This window comes from Onthophagus taurus, chromosome 3 (genome assembly GCF_036711975.1).
Source record: "Onthophagus taurus isolate NC chromosome 3, IU_Otau_3.0, whole genome shotgun sequence".
Taxonomy (NCBI): Eukaryota; Metazoa; Arthropoda; class Insecta; order Coleoptera; family Scarabaeidae; genus Onthophagus; species Onthophagus taurus.
The window spans coordinates 4,498,608-4,517,166 of NC_091968.1; the positions used below are offsets into that span (position 1 = coordinate 4,498,608).

General features: G+C 33.4%; 3 protein-coding genes across 4 annotated transcripts in view; 2 read left to right on the forward strand and 1 right to left on the reverse strand.

Moving 5' to 3' along the window:
• LOC111417496 (E3 ubiquitin-protein ligase neur) overlaps positions 1 to 3,426 on the forward strand; it is a 48,600-nt gene extending 45,174 nt beyond the window's left edge. For both annotated transcript variants that reach the window (XM_023049791.2, XM_023049790.2), the window contains exons 2-3: positions 669 to 2,296; positions 2,360 to 3,426. In XM_023049791.2, the coding sequence (XP_022905559.2) occupies positions 669 to 2,296; positions 2,360 to 2,608 (1,877 nt within the window). In that variant the 3' untranslated portion in view covers positions 2,609 to 3,426. The remainder of the gene's footprint in view (positions 1 to 668; positions 2,297 to 2,359) is intronic.
• A 5,712-nt stretch (positions 3,427 to 9,138) lies between these two features.
• On the forward strand, positions 9,139 to 9,609 carry LOC111423235 (DNL-type zinc finger protein-like). The gene has a single exon (XM_023056476.2). It carries the CDS (start codon positions 9,139 to 9,141, stop codon positions 9,607 to 9,609), a length of 471 nt encoding a protein of 156 aa, XP_022912244.2.
• A 390-nt stretch (positions 9,610 to 9,999) lies between these two features.
• On the reverse strand, positions 10,000 to 16,692 carry LOC111423233 (docking protein homolog). The gene is made up of 3 exons (XM_023056472.2): positions 16,460 to 16,692; positions 15,825 to 16,405; positions 10,000 to 11,224 (listed from the first exon to the last, which is right to left on the reverse strand). The coding sequence occupies exons 1-3, from the start codon at positions 16,526 to 16,528 to the stop codon at positions 10,420 to 10,422; spliced, it is 1,455 nt and encodes a 484-aa protein (XP_022912240.2). The 5' UTR covers positions 16,529 to 16,692; the 3' UTR covers positions 10,000 to 10,419.
• Positions 16,693 to 18,559: the final 1,867 nt, after the last annotated feature.

Genomic DNA, 18,559 nt, shown 5'->3' on the forward strand with positions numbered 1-18,559 from the left:
TTTCAGTTCTTATAACAACGTCTGAAGATGTACGGCTAAACGATATTTTCTAGTTCTAGGTCTACTGTCAGTTCTAGTTTTACACTAGCACTATCACTAGAACTAACACAAGACCTAGAACTAGAATCATTCGGGTTTAGCCGTCTTGAGATACGTGCGGCTAAATCCGAATGTTTCTAGTTCTCGGTCTAGTGTTAGTTCTAGTGACAATGCTAGGTAGCACTAGATATCGCTATGTTGTATATTTTCATTGAACTAAAACTAGAACTAACACTAGACCTTGAACTAGAAGCATTCGGGTTTAGCCGCACGTCTCTCAAGATGGCTAAACCTGAATGATTTTAGTTCTAGGTTTTGTGATAGTTCTAGTGTTAGTGCAATACTAGAACTAACACAGAACCGAGAACTAGAAACATGCGGATTTAGTCGCACGTCTTTCAAGACGGCTAAACTCGAATGATTCTAGTTCTAGGTGTTGTGTTAGCTCTAATGATAATGTAAAACTAGAACTAACACATCTAGGTTTCTAGTTCTAGGTCTAATGTTAGTTCTAGTAACAATGCTAGTTAGCACTAGATATCACTAGTTGTATATTTTCATCCTATTTAACATTTTCTTTTGCAAATTCATTCTTAATATACATTCTAATTCTTTTTTTTTTATTTTAGCATCAAGATCTACCTCCAACGCAAGTGGTACCAATAACCTACCTCCATTACTTTTTCACAACGTCCATGGAGACAATATCCGTATATCTAGAGATGGTACGACAGCAAGAAGAGTAGAAAGTTTTTGTAAAGGAATCGCATTTAGTGCTCGCCCTGTAAAAGTAAACGAAAAGATATGCATAAAGTTCCTAGAGATTTCAAATAATTGGAGTGGTGTGATTCGTTTAGGGTTTACTTACAATGACCCGAGTACGTTGCGATATGGTTTACCGAAATATGCATGTCCCGATTTAACAAATAAACCAGGATATTGGGCGAAAGCTTTACCAGAAAGATTTTGTAGTCAAACTACGGTTCTTTTTTATTACGTAACATCGACGGGGGAGGTTCATTTTGGGATTAATGGCGAAGAAAAAGGGGTGTTTTTTAGTGGTGTGGAAACTCGAGGTCCTTTATGGGCTTTAATCGACGTATATGGAAATTCAACGGCGATTGAATTTGTTGATATACGACATCAATTAAATAATTCTAGAAGAAACGAGTTGTCTTCAAGTTATGAAAACGATGAAGTTGAAAGGATTATTTACCCGATGAGTGCTGTTAGTATACATCAAAGGGAAAATGAAGAAGTTAGTTACCCAGCTTTGCGTCACCAACCATCTCAAATTAATTACCAACCTTTGGCTTTACACCGTACGAAAGGAAAAAACGTTAGATTTAATTCAAGTCGAAGTGTTGCATCGAGAGTTGACTCCGAGTTTTGTCAAGGCTACGTTTTCACCGGGCGACCTTTACAAATTGGTGAAAGAGTTGTTGTTCAAATCTTAGCAACCGAACCTATGTTTCAAGGTTGTTTAAGTTTAGGGTTAACATCTTGTGACCCATCGACGTTACAACCAGCGGATTTACCAGACGATGCTAATTTCCTTTTGGACCGCCCGGAATATTGGGTTATCAGCCGGGATTTCGCGCGGAGTTTAAACGTAGGGGACGAAATTAGTTTTTTTATTTCCGTTAATGGTGAAGTACAAATTCGTAGAAATGGGGCGTCACCATGCGTGATCATCCACGTCGATCAAACTTTAAAACTTTGGGCGTTCTTCGATGTTTATGGATCAACCCGAAAAATCCGGGTTTTATCCTCCACCAACATAACAACACCTACAAGAAACCCAGAAAATCGTCTCATCACACCCGCGAATTCCGAAAGTATGAACAGCATCAATTCTCAGTCGGAATTGAGACGTAGCTCGATGGTTCAAAACTCGCAAAATCGAATTTGTTGTGTTCCACAAACTGGGGAATTACAAGTACATAGTGTTAATGGGTTTACGGTTACTTTACGGCCAAATTCGAGTCATCAAGGATCCACCGGAGCTATTCAAGGTCAACTCGCTTCTAGTCATTTCCAAAATCAACAACAACCCCATGGGAGTCAACATGGTGTGAGTCAACATGGTGGTAACCAACATAGTGGTGGTGGTAGCCAACATGGTAGTAGTCAACATATCGTTCCAATTTCTCCAGTACCATCTATGATGGCTTTAGTTCCTGGTCCAACTTCTTCTGCAACACCAGCGATACCAACAGGAACTATGATGTCAAATTGTAGTAGTACATACATTGAGGTAATTAATTATTTTAAAAAAATCATAAAATCAAATAATTAATTTTAAAATTTTTTGTTATAGCCTGTAACGATTTCATCAACCCCGTATAGTCCAACACAAACTTGGGTTGAAGGGACAAGTATAGCTTACGGAGCTGGAGCGGAATGTACAATTTGTTATGAAAATTCAATAGACGCTGTTTTATACATGTGTGGTCACATGTGTATGTGTTATGAGTGCGCGTTACAACAATGGCGGGGTAAAGGAGGTGGACATTGTCCGTTGTGTAGGGCTGTTATAAGAGACGTTATCCGTACATATAAATCTTGAAGTGAAAATTAAAGAAATGGAGACTTTTGTGCTTCCATTATTTAGTGTCTACTTCCTCGGCGTTAAATATCGTTTTTGTTCTTTTTAATTAAGGAAAATGAAGACTGAATCTCGCGCCCCAAAACGTGAAAGTTAATTTAATAATTTATTTGTTTTGGCGATGTGACGTATAATAACTTAAATAAAAAAAAGAAACTCTTGACAAGTTAATTTAAAATTAAGGAAAATGAAATGAAGAAGATAAAAGATGAAAAAATCACCAAAGAGAAGGCTTAGGATTTTTTTTTGGGCGGCCTCAGGAATTAGTCACGCTGTTGGTTCGCGCCGTTTAATGATTTCTATTTCTATTTATTTATTTAAAAGTGTAACCAGAAATAAAAAAAAATTCAAAAAAAAAATTTAGACAAACAAAAACTTAGTCGTTTTGTACAAAATTTATTAATTATTATTATTATTTATTTGGTAATATGTTCGATTTTTTTTTGTTCTTCGGTACGATTATTGTTTACCGTCATCGTTATTCATTGTTGTTTCCGATTTTGTTTTGTAAAGAAGCATTTGAAACGACCTTTGACATTCCTTTTTTTAAAAATCGAAGGGGACGAAACAAACCACCGTTTAACTTTAATAATAAATGGCCAGTTCTACATAAATTTAGTAGTCACCTAAGAGCGAAGCCTTTTTGTAATGTTTTTTTTTATTTCACACAAAAGGGCCGGTAATATCATAGTTCTAGTCAATAAGAATGTACTGAGTCTTATAGAAATATCATTTATTAGTACTATTCTGTTCTATGTAAATACAAAAATGTTAACTAATATTTGGCTTTATTTTATTCCTTTTAATATCCTCATCATTTTCACTTTAAATTTGGTGACGAAGCAAAAAAATATGAGGGCAATAGTTGTAAATTCTTCGACTCCTTTCAGGCTAACACTCATTTGACCAAAACTTCAGATTCAAAAAACTAAATAATGTTTCAATGGAAAAGATTTACAATTTCAATAAACGACATTCTCTTATTTCATTAAATGAGATTAGTTGTCGTCTTAACGTTTCAATTTTCTTATTGATACTGGAGCTGACATTTCTGTACTTCCTTCAAACTTTATCAAAATCACAAAAGAGTCACTTCGTCTCTTACTGCTGCTAACAGTACGCCAATAATCAACTATAGTAAAAAAACTTTTATCTACGACTGCTTGGATAAGTCATCATTACCACACTCATTTGAGGTGATTTGAGTTACGTAATGAAGTTCATTACCGCACTGGTTTCATTACGTAACGATTTTTAGCCCAATCAGAACAGATTTAATTTATTGCAACGAGCAACAATACAAAAAAAAAGTGCTACCTATTTAAAGAGAAACAATAGTATTTATTATAAACATTAATTGTTATGTTTTTACATTTCGAAACACTTATTCCAGATGAGTAAACATGTTATTGAAACTAACATTAATTCAAATTTGTCAACAATCATTTCAAAATATTTTTATAAATGTCAAATAGACCTTTTTAAAGAAATTGATTTTGAAGTAATTTTTAGCAAACGTAGATAAAATGTTGTATATCACACGTGGGCTAGAGTATTAGTACAGTACTCGTGTGATTACACGCAATTTTGCACACTCGTACAGTAATTATGTTTCTAGCCCACTTGTAATATAAATAACTATACCAACTTCGCGGCCAAAGAGGCAGCAAACACGCCCTTCATTGGACCCCAACCTGGCTGTAGACTACAAAAAAGCCACCTAAAGCTGGAAAGAACTTCCAGGTCACAGTCAAGCGAAGAGTAAAACAAAACCAAAGCGGTTTTATGCCTCTTTGGTTTTGTGTATTGATTATGCGCCCCTAAAATACCACCTCTTCCACATTGGACAAGTTGAGGATCAAACTTGTCGACTTTGCAACGACGAGTCAGAAACAGCTGAACATATACTGTGCAATTGCGTCGCTAGACACCAAATTTTCGGTGAAACTCTCTTGACACCTACCGACATAAATGTGCAAGACCTCAGGGCAATATTAAGGTTCATCAAGGATCTACATTTACCCTAAACCTTTAGAGGGCTAAAGTTACAATAGATCTTATAGGTCTAAACTAACTATTTCATAACTGGTTACGTAAATAACTTTTAATATTAACTTTACAGTTAAGACGAAATTTTCCTCACATCTTCACGATAGCAGATGTAGATAAACTTATTATTAGCATAGAATTTCTTGACAAATTTGGCATAAAAAATCATCACTTAATCGATAATGCAGCTAAATTATGTTCTATTGGTCCGATTCAAAAAATTTCCATTCCTTCATCTAACATTTTCTCCATTGAAACAAAATTTACCAAAATCATCAAAAAAATTCCAAATTTAATCATCAAATACCTGTTGCGGAAGAGGATGTTCACAAAACGGCAATTACCATCTCATTTGGTCTTTATGAATTTACCAGAATGCCTGAAGACGGTGTTGAAGAATCGTCCGCAATGAGAAAAGGAAGGCGATTACTTGGCAGTATTCCTGCATAAAATCTTTGAGAGACCTGGGCTCCAGGGACGCCCTGGAGGGACGCACCGGTCATTATTTAGAACCTTTGTGATGACATAAGGTCCTTGGTATTTTTGTTGCAATTTCTTGGATTTTCCAGGCTGAATTGCATTGGACCTCATCATTACGTAGTCCCCGACAGAATATTTAATCCGTGGTCGTCGTCGCAAGTCATAACGATATTTGTTCTGCTGTCGACTTGCCATCTATTGATTTTCGGATAATGATCGAGTCTTTAATCTTGCTTTAGCTTGCTGCTAAAGAGTTTTCCGCAATACTTTCCCCGACCTGGTGTTGCTGCGAGTTTTCCGCAACACTCTCCCGACCTGGTATTGCTGCGAGTTTTCCGCAATACTTTCCCCGAACTGGTGTTGATGCGAGTTTTCCGCAACATCTTCCCGACCTGGTGCTATCGCGAGTTTTCCGTAGCACTTCATCCAGACCAATTATTCCCTTATGAATAATTATTTCAATTACGTCCGAAGTACGAGTCCCACAAGATTGCACTAGGCCAGACATTTACCGCTTATATATTTAAATAAAGATTTTTTTTACCTTCCTCCGTAAACCCCTATTTTGATTTTTTTTTATTATTAATAAATTTTGATTTTATTTTCTTAATTTATGAACCGTATGTTTTTATTTTTCACCCTCTCTCAAACACCCTGAATCTCCGATTGTAACCCCCAAAAGCTACTTGGAGGCGAAAGAGTTCCTTAACTCTCTAAACATAAGGTGGCGCCCGAGACCGTTAACATCCCGAACATATAAAAGGGCACACAGACCCCTTTCCTAGGACCGAACCAGGAAAGGACGTCGCAGTGTCTAAAATACCCAGAAAGACCCAAGAATTTTTGGACTTGTTTAGCTGTAGTAGGCGTAGAAAATTTTGATACCGCTTCCACTTCGTACAATTGTGGTCGAACTTCGATGTATTTTATTCAAAAGCCTAGGTAATCTACCTCGGTCTGGAGAAATAAGCATTTATCCATGGCATATAATTATATTCCCATAAGCCATTATGCGTACCGAATGTAGTATATCTCTTGGAATCTTAAATCGAGTACTGTAAAGTATCGCTGAGCGGAGAGAGCGTCTATTTGATCATTTATAAGAGGAATAGGAAATTTATCTCTGTACGTTATTTTATTAAGTGCTTCTCATTTCTCTCCATTTTTCATGAACAATTTTATCGACATGTTTTTGTTCGCTCTTTGGTAGTCTTCTAGGTCTGTACACCACTGATTCCTTTGTGGTTAAACGAATTTATTTCCATTTCAAATTCAGAGAGTCGTTTAAGTTCTTCGCTTGTGTTCAATGTGGTTTGAATAAGCTTTAAACTTTGTTTCGGTTGTAGGCACCGATTTCGTCACTTATTGTTATGTTTTCAGGTTCAATCTCTATCTTGGCAATTCCCTTTTCTATTTGAAGTACTACAGATGGTTGACGAAAAAAGTCTGTTCCGACAATGATAGGTACTGGTATAGCAGAGTCAAAAGAATTTTGTTTTGAACATATTTTCCTTTATTCCGACAGTCAATTTTGCAAGACCTATGTTTTGACACCATTTAATCCGGATAGAGTAATAGGTTTTACTTCCGAATCTGTCTCGAGGTTACAAATATCCAGCTCATGTACTTTGGTTTCGGATATCAAATTAACTCAAGAACCTGTGTCTGCTAGTGCTTGTTGGACGGTACCATTAATTGTTAACGATATCATCATGTTATTTGTTTTGCTTTCTACGATCATCGTAAATTTTCGCTATATCTTGCAATCTCTTGCTAGGTGACCCTTTGCTTTGCATTTCGTACAACACATTAGTGGACAATCCTTCATGCGATGTACACCATCCAATCCATCCATGCAATACGGACAAGTTGGTTTGTCGCCTAGTTTATGTTGTGCTGTATTTTCAATGGCCGTTCTAGCTTTCGAACTTTGCTCCGTATTCTGATGTTTGACATCTTTATCTTTGGAGAAGCGAAGGTTTTATGCATTTCGTCTGTAGGGGCAATTTTGGCTTGCTTTAGTAACTCTGTTGTATTCTTTGCATGATTTTGATTCATTCTGCTCTATCTCAACAACTGCAATAGATAGGTATAGGGACATGTGCTGAAGATTTGTAGAGAATTAAATTCTCTATCTGATAAGCTAATCACGTATGGGGTGTCCATTTAAAATTTCGACTTTTTTGCAATTGAATATGGTAAAACTGTAGTTACATTTTTGAACATTCTGTATAAGATGGACCGATGTAGCCAATGGCGCTCTATTTAAGAATATTCAAGCAGCAACTGTTACAAATTTTAACTTTCTAGCTGGATCAGTAGAAAAAAAAAATGCAAATTTGCACAGTGTTAATTGCTAAAGAAAAGTTCTAATTAAAATAACTCAAAAACTAAAAGCACTAGGTATCAACATGGCTTATTAAAGTCAACTTAGTTTTGTGTATAAAATCAGAATACGCAATAAAAACTATATCATTCCATTTAAAATAACATATGTTTATTTCAGTATGTCGTTATGGAACAGCCTATATGTATAACAATATTTTCCGTTTATAGTGTGCTAAATTTCCTACAACTTTTGTCTAAGGAAGAACTGCGTATCTCGGCTCCTTAATGACATTTATATACTTTGTTGCTTATGTGGGACATCCTGTATACTTGGGAAGTATTTCTGTTTAAAAGCAGCAATAATTATGTGTAATAGTTTTGTAATGGTCCGTTTTGGTAGATATTTCAATGTTTCTCCATTAATTAGGTCATAGCACACATGGTATATTGCTCTGCTGATCACTTTGAATTATGCTAGAAACACTATTTAACATGGTTGTTTGATGTAAAAGTTTCTTTCAGATGTTTAGCAAACAAATTAACCTTTTCTTGATTGCTCTTAGCCCAATTTCCATTACTATTTCGAATTGGAGGTGTATGTGTTTTTGGAACTTTAAGCTTTCTTGTTGCCTTCCGCAGAGAATAATCAGTACTGGCATCGTCAGTAAGGTCTTTTAAGTAATTTTGAATGTTATTATCTTTGTGGCTATCTGTTAATGCTCTTAATTGGGCTGTTGTTTTATTTAATTTAGTTTTATCACCAGGAATTCTATTGGTTTGTCATTTTTTTCTTGCTTTCCGTTTTTCTGCCATTTTGTCTCTAATGAATTTAGGATAAATGTTAGATTTAGGTTTTTGGTGTTAAAATAGGTGTTGAGGTCCAGGCTGCGTTTTGTATGTCTTTTAAGAACTTTTAGACCATAAACCTTTGATAAATTCTTTTTATTCCAGTTCAAAAAAATCTCTTCGTGAATCTCGCTATTTAGACTACATTACTCATTTTACACCAGAGATTAAACATATTAAAGGAGATTCAAGGACCAACCAAATTCGAGCTTTCTCTTACCACCCTCAAAGTAGCTAATGGTATGTTGGAGAGATTTCATAGAACTCTCAAAATAGCCATTACTGCTCGCGGAGCTGGTAACAGATGGAATAACGATCTGCCCATTATTCTTTTAGGGCTTCGGTGCTTTCTAAAAGAAGATCTTGGTTGCTCTTCTGCAGAGTTAGTTTATGGCTTAAACTACCCGGCGAATTTTTTGTGTATTCACATTCCTTGACAGAAATTGAACCACTCACATAGTTAATTATCATCTACATTACATAATTTATTTATAAGGTAGTGACAATACAGAAACTTGAGTGTAAATCACTTCATTTAATTTCATTTGCACACACACTGTACACCATATCTGACGTTTGATCTGACGTTTCGTGACACAACTGAGACATAACCTCACATTTTTTTTTAATTATTTCTAAATTTTAATGTTTAAGTGATTCCCCAACAAATTCTTTACTTCGTTTATTTTAAACGTTTAAAATTAAACATTTTTTTAATAAATCACTTAATTTAGAAGAATAAATTGACACATGATAAAAAAAAAACATAACCTCAATCAGCATTTACAATGAACGTTATAAGACGATTATCAACAAGAATTTTATCATACACAATAAGAAGACAAGTTTTTAATCAAGAGATACCTACATTAATAAACGGAATAAAGTTTTATCATGAAAACACGCCAAAATTATATCCAATAAGAAGTTATAGTAGTGAAAAAGATACCGAAAAGGCAACAACTAAACATGAATTAGGAAAAGTCTCGGGAAAGCTTCAGTTAATATATACGTGTAAAATATGTAATACAATAAATAATCATTTCATTTCAAAAGTGGCATATGAAAATGGTGTTGTGATTGTTACATGTTCGGGGTGTAAAAGTAAACATTTAATTGCGGATAATTTGAATTGGTTCCAAGATGGGAAACGAAACATCGAGGATATTATGGCCGAAAAGGGAGAAACTGTTAAAAGATGTACTTCTGACGGGTGTACTGAGATTACCGTGGAAGAAATAAAGAATCGTAAAAAATAAAAATGTCAAGTTTTATTTTAGATTTATGTACAATTTCTTTTTTATATAAAAGTACAAAAATGTATTTATTCGCACCTTAATTAAATGGCACATTATAATTTTTTGTTCTTGCCAATTTATATTTCTTTGGTCCTATAAAATAAAATTTATATACAAAACTTTATATAAAAAATACTGAGCTTTTACCACATTGGTATGAAATTTTTGATTCGATTTAACTTTAATAAGTACATTATGATATAATTGTGTAATTATTTAACCACACTTTACATATACAGTAAAAAATTATGAAATTATCCCTCTCTTAAATTCTAACTCTGGTGTGAAATTAGCAACTTATGCCTAAAAACTTTGCAAATATTGCACAGTGATGCTTTTACTCCTCCTATTACACTTGATTCATTCTGGTAACCTTAAAGTTATTATTTCCTTCATAAAATCGTTATAACAAAAATCTTATGGCCACTCTTCACTATGGCTTATCATGGACCACTGGCTGACCATGGATCATGGCCTGAAGTGGCCACACATCAAAGGGCGCCATCATGCGCAGCTAACTGCGCAGTGGCATGTCCACACAGTCATTGCTTAACTATTTCGGTCGTCATCAGCACCTGTTGCTTGGAGTGGTCCATCTAGACTATACCACTGTGTGGAAGCAAACATGCTAGCCATCATAATGACAATTCTAGTGGCTCATCATGAGCCATAGTGAAGAGGGATCATTAGAAGTGTTTCGAAAAATAATATAAAAAATTGGTTGGCATCTTGATTTAAATACAAATCAATAAAAAAATCACATCTCCTCGACTAGACACGTTTCGGCTTACTAATAATGGCATAAGGATCGTTGTTATGAAACTGGTGATCAACTTCTTTCGATGAGGTTGTAGCTTTTCGAACTAAAGCGTACCCTAAATGCGAATCATCCGCCAAACGAACGCTTTCCATCGAAATTGTAACTTCATCGTAATCGTTAAAAGATGGGGGGCTAACTCTTTGAGGTACTGGCGGCGTTGGTAGAACCTGCCTATAACCCGAATTTGAAGATATCTTTCCAGTTGAACCAAAAAAGTTTAATTTATCATAACTTGTATGCGTTAATAAAGGTTCCATAACGACTTTTGTTACGCTCACCGGTTTTTCCACACCTTTAGCGTTCCCCCAAGATGCATATTCCCCGTCATCATCACTATTAACAATATGATTTTCAGTATGTTTGACATCGTTAACACCTAATTCTTGCCAAGCGTTACTTCGATACTCAATTTCGTCATATTTCTTAATAAATTCGTAATCTTTTTCGGCGGGAATAAAGTTTTGGAGGGTTTTTCGCGGGGGTTTCGTTGGCGGATGTTTTTTTCCTACAACAAATTCGTTAAAAATTGGATTGTTGGCACGTTTATCTAAATATTCGATGGTAGTTGATTTAGAAACGTGACTTTCGATATCTTGGAGTGATGAACTGCTCGTTGGGGATGGTGGTAAAGGGGATCTTGATCGTGGTTCCATCGTTAAAGCGGCTTGAAATTGATTATCACCACAATCTAAAAGTGCTGGAGATGATTCGCCCTTTAAAAGTTTCTTCATCGATTTCATTTTTGAAGCGATACAACTAAAAAAATAACAATAAATATAAATAAATCATGCAAAAAATTATGGTGTAATTCAAGAATCATCATGTCGCTTAAAAATCGACAATTTGACTGTTTGCGAAAGAGTAATTATTGATATCAGAAGATTATATACTGCTAGTAAAAGACTAAAAATTGCTTGGAAAGAGGAAATACTATTTCAAAAAGTTACCTAAAATGCTAGATACTGCAGAAAAAGACCACAAATTACTTGGAAAAGACTAGGTACTGTTTTCAAAATAATATCGATTGCTTCCAGAACGCTAAACATTGCTATTAAAAGTTTTGACCTACTTGGACAGGCGGAATACTGCTTCTAAGACTACTTATTGATTTAAAAGACTTTAATAATTCTTTGCAAAAGAGATATGCTTTCTAAAAAGCTACCTACTGCTTCCAGAATGTTAGATACTGCTGGAAAAGACTAATAACTGCTTGGAAAGAAGAGATATGCTTCCCAAAAAGCTACCTACTGCTTCCAGAATGTTAGATACTGCTGGAAAAGACTAATAACTGCTTGGAAAGAAGAGATATGTTTCCCAAAAAGCTACCTAATGCTGCCAGAATGCTAAATACTACCGGAAAAGAGTAATAACTACTTGGAAAGAAGAGATATGCTCTCCAAAACAGGTACCTACTGCCTCCAAAATGCTCGATACTAGTAGAAAAGATTACAATCTGCTTGGAGAAGACTAAATACTGTTGGGAGAAACTATTATTTGCTTGGAAAGACAAGATACTGTTTTCAAAAGACTATTAACTACTTTCAGAATGCTAAATATTGTCGGAAAGACTACAAATTGCTTGGAGAAAGCTAGATATTGTTGGCAAAGACTATTTAATACTTTCAGAAGACAATATATACTGCTGTCAAAGTGCTTGGAGATTACAATACTATTGGCTGAAGACTATTTACTGAAACTATTCTTCTGTTGAGTGATATCTGTCTGTGTCCCTTCCATTACAGATTTAAAAATTGCTGCAACAACACTCGATTCTTTGTCACCCTGATGCGACATATCTTTTAGACGGGGGTAGGGCCAGTGCGAATTTCTCAAATGTCGGGTTGGGCGTGGAGCAGAGGGTGGGTTGTAAATTTCTGGTTGGGTTAAATCCGATACCTTCTAGTTCTAGGTCTAGTGTTAGTTGTAGTTTTACACTAGCGCTACCACTAGATTAACACAAGACCTAGAAATAGAATCATTCAGGTTTAGCCATCTTGAGAGATGTGCGGTTAAATCCGCTACTTTCTAGTTCTAGGTCTAGTGTTAGTTCTAGTTTTAGACTAACCCTATCACTGTCGATTTTATATACGGGGTGTATCTGAATGACGTGCCCAAACTTCAGGGGTGATTCTTTAGGCAATTTTAATAAAAGTTTTTCTTCTAAACTGTGCAACATTTTGTAAAATTTCAATGTTTCTCTAAAATCCTAGGTCACGGTACGGAGAATATCTTCTAGTTTAACATCGATATTTGTTTTTTCCATTTTAGGTGTTGAATCGACTGTTATCGCTGGGAGGAGTGGAGGGGTTTTTTTTTATGAGTGCTTCGGGGCATAGCACATAAGTCGCTAAAATGTTAGTTCTACTATTTTTCTATGAAAAAATTATTGTATTCCGGGTGTCCCTCGGATGTGGCTCTCACCCCCATATTTTTTTATTATTACTAGTGATATAAGAAAAAGATTGGAATGTATAGTTAGGCCGTTAAAACGGATTATAACGACATGAAATCATTCTCTTTGTGCTTCCGGTCATACAAGATGTGAGTACTAATCCTGCTATTTTCTTAAATCTATAATTCTTTTTCTTCCGCTGGGTGGATAGCATAATTTTACATAACTTTCACTTGAAAAAATTTTCATGATGGCTTGCAATTTTTGAAAAAAAAAAATTATTTTCATTATTTTTTAACGCCGGTATATAAAGGCTGTTTTTTTAAGCCAGATAAAACTTGCGAAAGGGTTAACTGTCAAACGAACTGTCATATTGCGCTCACTTTTTGACATTTATGATCAGTAAACTCTGGCAAATCATCATGAATAGATTGACGCTTGAACAACACTACCAAATTCTCCAGATTTAGTTTGAAAATCAGTCATCAATCACGCACAACTTATAGACGACTTTATGACTTGTATGGCGCACATAATCGTCCATCTGAGCAAACCATCCGTCGAACTGTAGGTAGCTTTCATACCACATACTCTCTAAATGATGCAATAACACCAACACGTCGAAGGAATGTGCGTACTGAAGTGTGGAAGAAGATCCAAATTTATCAATTTGTCGTCAGTCACAGGAATTGAGGCTCTGTGCGTCCTCTACGTGGAAAATTTTGCGCAAAGATCTTGGCCTACACCTGCTTAAGATCCATCTGGTGCAAGAATTAAAGCCACGAGACCATCATATGCGTCGTTCTTTCGCCAATTGGACTCTAAGTAGAGCAGTTGGAAACTGATCCGATGTTTTATCGCAAAATTGTGTTCAGCGATGAGGTTCATTTTTGGCTTAACGGGTTTGTTAATAAACAAAATTGCCGCTTATGGAGTGAAACCAATCCACAACAGACTCCATTACATCCAGAAAAATGCACCGGTTGGTGTGGTTTGCACGCTGGTGACATCATTCGACTTCTTTAAAAATGAAGTCGGAGTTCGCGTTACGGTCAATGGAGATCGTTACCGCACCATGATCAATCATGTTTTGTTTGAAAATATGGATGACATTGATCTGGGCGAGATGTGGTTGCAACAGGATGGTGCTACGTGCCATACGGCGACCATCGATTTATTGAAATCAAAATTTGGCAATAAGTTAAAAATGAACCTGTCAATTGGCCTCCAAGATGATGCGATTTGACACCTCTAGATTATTTCCTGTGGGGCCACGTGAAGTCATTGGTTTATGATGATAAACCAGAATAATTGACGCCTTTGAAGCCAACATTGTTCGTGTTATTCGTGAGATAGGGCCAGCAATGCTCGAAAAAGCATTAAAAATTAAAAAAACATATTTCTGATATTTGAAACAATTACATTTGTTGAAGTATTTAATTTATATTCGTTTACACTAAAGTTGGAATAGATTGCATTATTTCACATTTTTTATTAATATTTAATATTATTATTAAATGACTTAATAAATTATTGATATATGGCACTCATATATTTTTTTATAATTCAAATAAACATAGCAACATTTGTTTGTATTCAAAAATTTTTTGAAGTGGCAAATTAAAAATCCTGTTTTTTAAGATGGATTATGAAAATTACCAAAAGTTTAACATCTTAGAATGTTACATATTAGAAAATAAAGTAAATTTTATATAAATTTTTTGTAGAATAATTTTTAGTTATAGTACCGTAATTTACAGGAAACTGTAAATTTAATTTCTTTGACGACACTAAAAAAAAGTTTATTTTTAGCTTTATTCTAAAACAATAAGAAATAGACCATCAAACCCTATATTTTTGTAATCAGAAAAAAATAACGAATTTAGTAAGCGAATAATCAGTGGTTGTTTCCACTTAAAAAAACGAAAATTGTCATAGTATCTCAAAATCTAAAACTGAAAATTTTTTTTTGACTATGTATGAAATTCTTTGTTAAAAAGTGTCCATATAATGTCTTAGTTATAATACTCCACCTATAATAATAACTAAGATAATTGCACTTGTTGGTTTTACGATATCTTCAATTTTGGCCTCTAAATTTTCCGCCATTTTTGGAGGGGTGTAACTCCTTAGGGGGGCCGAAGTCGCCCATGGTTCATATATCAAAGTACCCTTAAAATTCACTAAGGAATCACCCTTTGAAGTTTGTTGCAGTCATTCAGATACACCTGTATATTGATCTTTCGAACAAAAACATTTTTTGGATTAAAATTTAATTTTTTGTGTTATTTTTTTCAATTTAAATATCTATCAGGCTTAAAAAAACACCCAGCATTATGTCTCGCGGGTTAAGTGTCGATGTTAGGTCGTTCAAAAGTCACTCAGGGGCCAGGCGAACGTATTATTACCACAAGAGATTTCAGTTTTACTTTGCACTGGGTACTTGAAATTTTAGTTTTAACTAAAATTACTTATTACTCCAAGTACTTTTTAAAAATACTTGTTACTTATTACTTGGAGTAAAAATAATTTATAGCGCTACTTGTACTGGTTACTGGGAGTACTTTTCCTTTGTACTTGTAACAATTCTGATATACAGTGTGTTAATTAATTACCCTACCCAATGTCATCATTGCAACTATGCAACACAATACGCAATTTGCGTATTGCAATACGAACACTGTGATATTGGTTGCATACTTGCAATGATGACGTCGGGTAGGATAATTAATTAACACAGTGTAGTTCGATAATAGACAAATACATTCTTAAAGTTTCAAAAAATTCGATGAAATATTTAATATAAAAAAAAATTCCAAACATCACCTAAATTCCTTAGCAATCACACTGGTATAGGAGCTTTTTGGATCATTTCACATTGATTAAAATAAAAATCGTCGATTTTTAAGCCACATAATGATTCTTAAATGTTTCCAAAATTAATTTAAGTAAATATTTTAGTACCGAAATATCTCCAGTTCATTATAATGTTCTAAATAAAAAGTTCCTTCACCAGTTTCGCATTTTCTCCCCGCTTCGAACGTAAATTTTCCTTCTTTATGCCCATAGCGCCGAATGAAACAATATGGCCACGTAAATAACAATTTATTATCGTTGTAACTTCTTAGCTGTATGGCAGTTGGAGTTAAAACCAAAGTATAATTTATCGGCTCTAATCCACATCGTTCCGAAGCATCCGAACTGTGTAATTTAACGCTAAACACACCCTCACCCGACGAACAATACAAATCGTTGTCTTCAACGATTGTCGCCCGAGATGTATCGTCTCGAAACGCGACCGATTGTAAAGCATTCATCCATTGGGTTAATGATGTTTCCGATTGGGTGCCAAAATCTTGTGAGATTGTTTTGGTGATTATCGAGAAGGTCATTGATGTTTTTTGGGTGATTTTAATGCAGTTTTCGAGGGTGATTATTCGATGAGGGGAGTGTTTTGATGTTCCAATGTCATCATAGATTTCTAAACGTTCGATTCCAAATTTGCTTGATTTGTAAAGAAGACAGTATTTTTGTTGCCAAGATTTCTATAAAACCAACGAAAATGAATGTATTATGAATATATTAATAACTTTGCTAACCTTAATAACAATTTTTCCAGTTGGTGGTACCAAAAGGTATCCTGAATAAATAACTCTTTCTTCGCCCATGATTTATATACCAATTCTAAAGCACATTCTAAGCACAAGGGAGTGAGTGTATGCGTGTATCTGTGTCGGTTTGTGCACGTATAGTGTTATAAAATGTGGTTTTTATTTTGTTGTGCTGTGAGCCAGTTATCATTTGACATTTCCTTATACAACGCTGATTTGCCAAGTTTCTTCTTCTACAACACTTATTTAAGGAAATTTTTGATAAATTATACTTAATTGGATTTATAAAGAATACTTTTTGAGGTAATTAAATAAGATTATCGTTATTATATGGAGTGAAAGTCATTGTTTTTTTATAATAATTTTGTGGTTGAAAATGGAAATGTGGCAATGTTCAATTTATTCCAGGATATTCATATCGTATTATAAATAAACATGATAATGATTTGTTTAGCTTTCACCAAACACAATTCTAATTAAATTTAATTTAATAATAATTATTTATACATGTTTTTTAATTAAATTTCACTTTTTTAAAATCTTATTAAGGCTTTTAGTTGGTTTATTAAGTCTGTGGATATAAATGGAATAAATTATTTTATTCCTTAATTAATTAATTTAATTTGTACCTTTGTTATGTTTTTAAATTAATTAAAGCAAAATGAATTCAAAATATAAACATAACCTTATTTAGTTTTTGTCAAAAAGATCTGACTATCTGACATTTTTTAATAGATGGAGCCACTTTTGAATGACAATACAAATTTATAAAAACATAATTAATTGTTTTACTACTTATTTTTTATTAATTTTGTACCTATATTCATTAAAAAATTATATTTTTAAATTTTAGATTAAAAAATGCACATTTCTCTCTATTATAAATATAATTTTAACGTTCTTAACTTGCTCAATAGATGGAGTCACTAAAATATTAATACCAAAAACATCTTAGAAATTATTATTATTAACTTTTTATACAAATTTCTTCATAAATAACATCTTTAACAATTTTCTATATTATAATTAAGAGAATGAAGTAAAGGTATAAGATAATTATTTAATAAACTCAAAATTACTCTAATTTTTCATAGATGGAGCCACATAAAATTGTATGTGTCAAAAATTGCATGAACAATTTTTGCAACAATTAATCTAAATCGTAATTATTCTAGGATATGTGAATATAATCTAAAATGTAAGTAAATAACTCGTTTTTTTTATTAAATAGCTTTTGTTAACTGATTAATAATCCGAAATGAAATGAAAAATAGAATGTTAAAATGAAAATTGAATTTGATATAGTAATAATTATTAATATTAACGATCTGTCTAGTAGAAAACGGTCGTGATTACATTTTTAAATCAAATCTATCCTTTAATTTAATAATAATTAGTTATACATGTTTTTTTAAATAAATTTACTAAGTTACTCTTTTTAAATCTCATTAAGACCTTTAATTGATTTATTAAGTCAGTGGATATAAATGGAATAAATTATTTTATTCCTTAATTAATTAATTTAATTTGTACTTTTGTTATATTTTTAAATTAATTAAATCAAAACGAATTCAAAATATAAACGTTACCTTATTTGGTTTCTGTCAAAAAGATCTGACACTTTTTAATAGATGGAGCCACTTTTTAATGACAGTACAAATTAATAAAAACATAATTAATTGCTTTGCTACTTATTTTTTATTAATTTTATACCCATATTACTTAAAAAGTAATATTTATAAATTTTAGATCAAAAAATGCACATTTCTTTCTATTATAAATATAATTTTAACGTTCTTAAGTTACTCAATAGATGGAGTCACTAAATTATTAATACCTAAAAAATCTTAGAAATTATTATTATTAACTTTTTATATACATTTCTTCATAAATAACATCTTAAACACTTTTCTATATTATGTTTAGGAGAAATAAGTTAAGGTAAAAGATAATTATTTAATAAACTCAAAATTACTCTAATTTTCCATAGATGGAGCCACCGAAAATTATGTGTCAAAAATTGTTCATGCAATTTTTGCAACAATTAATCTAAATCGTCATTATTCTAGGATATGTGAATATAATCTC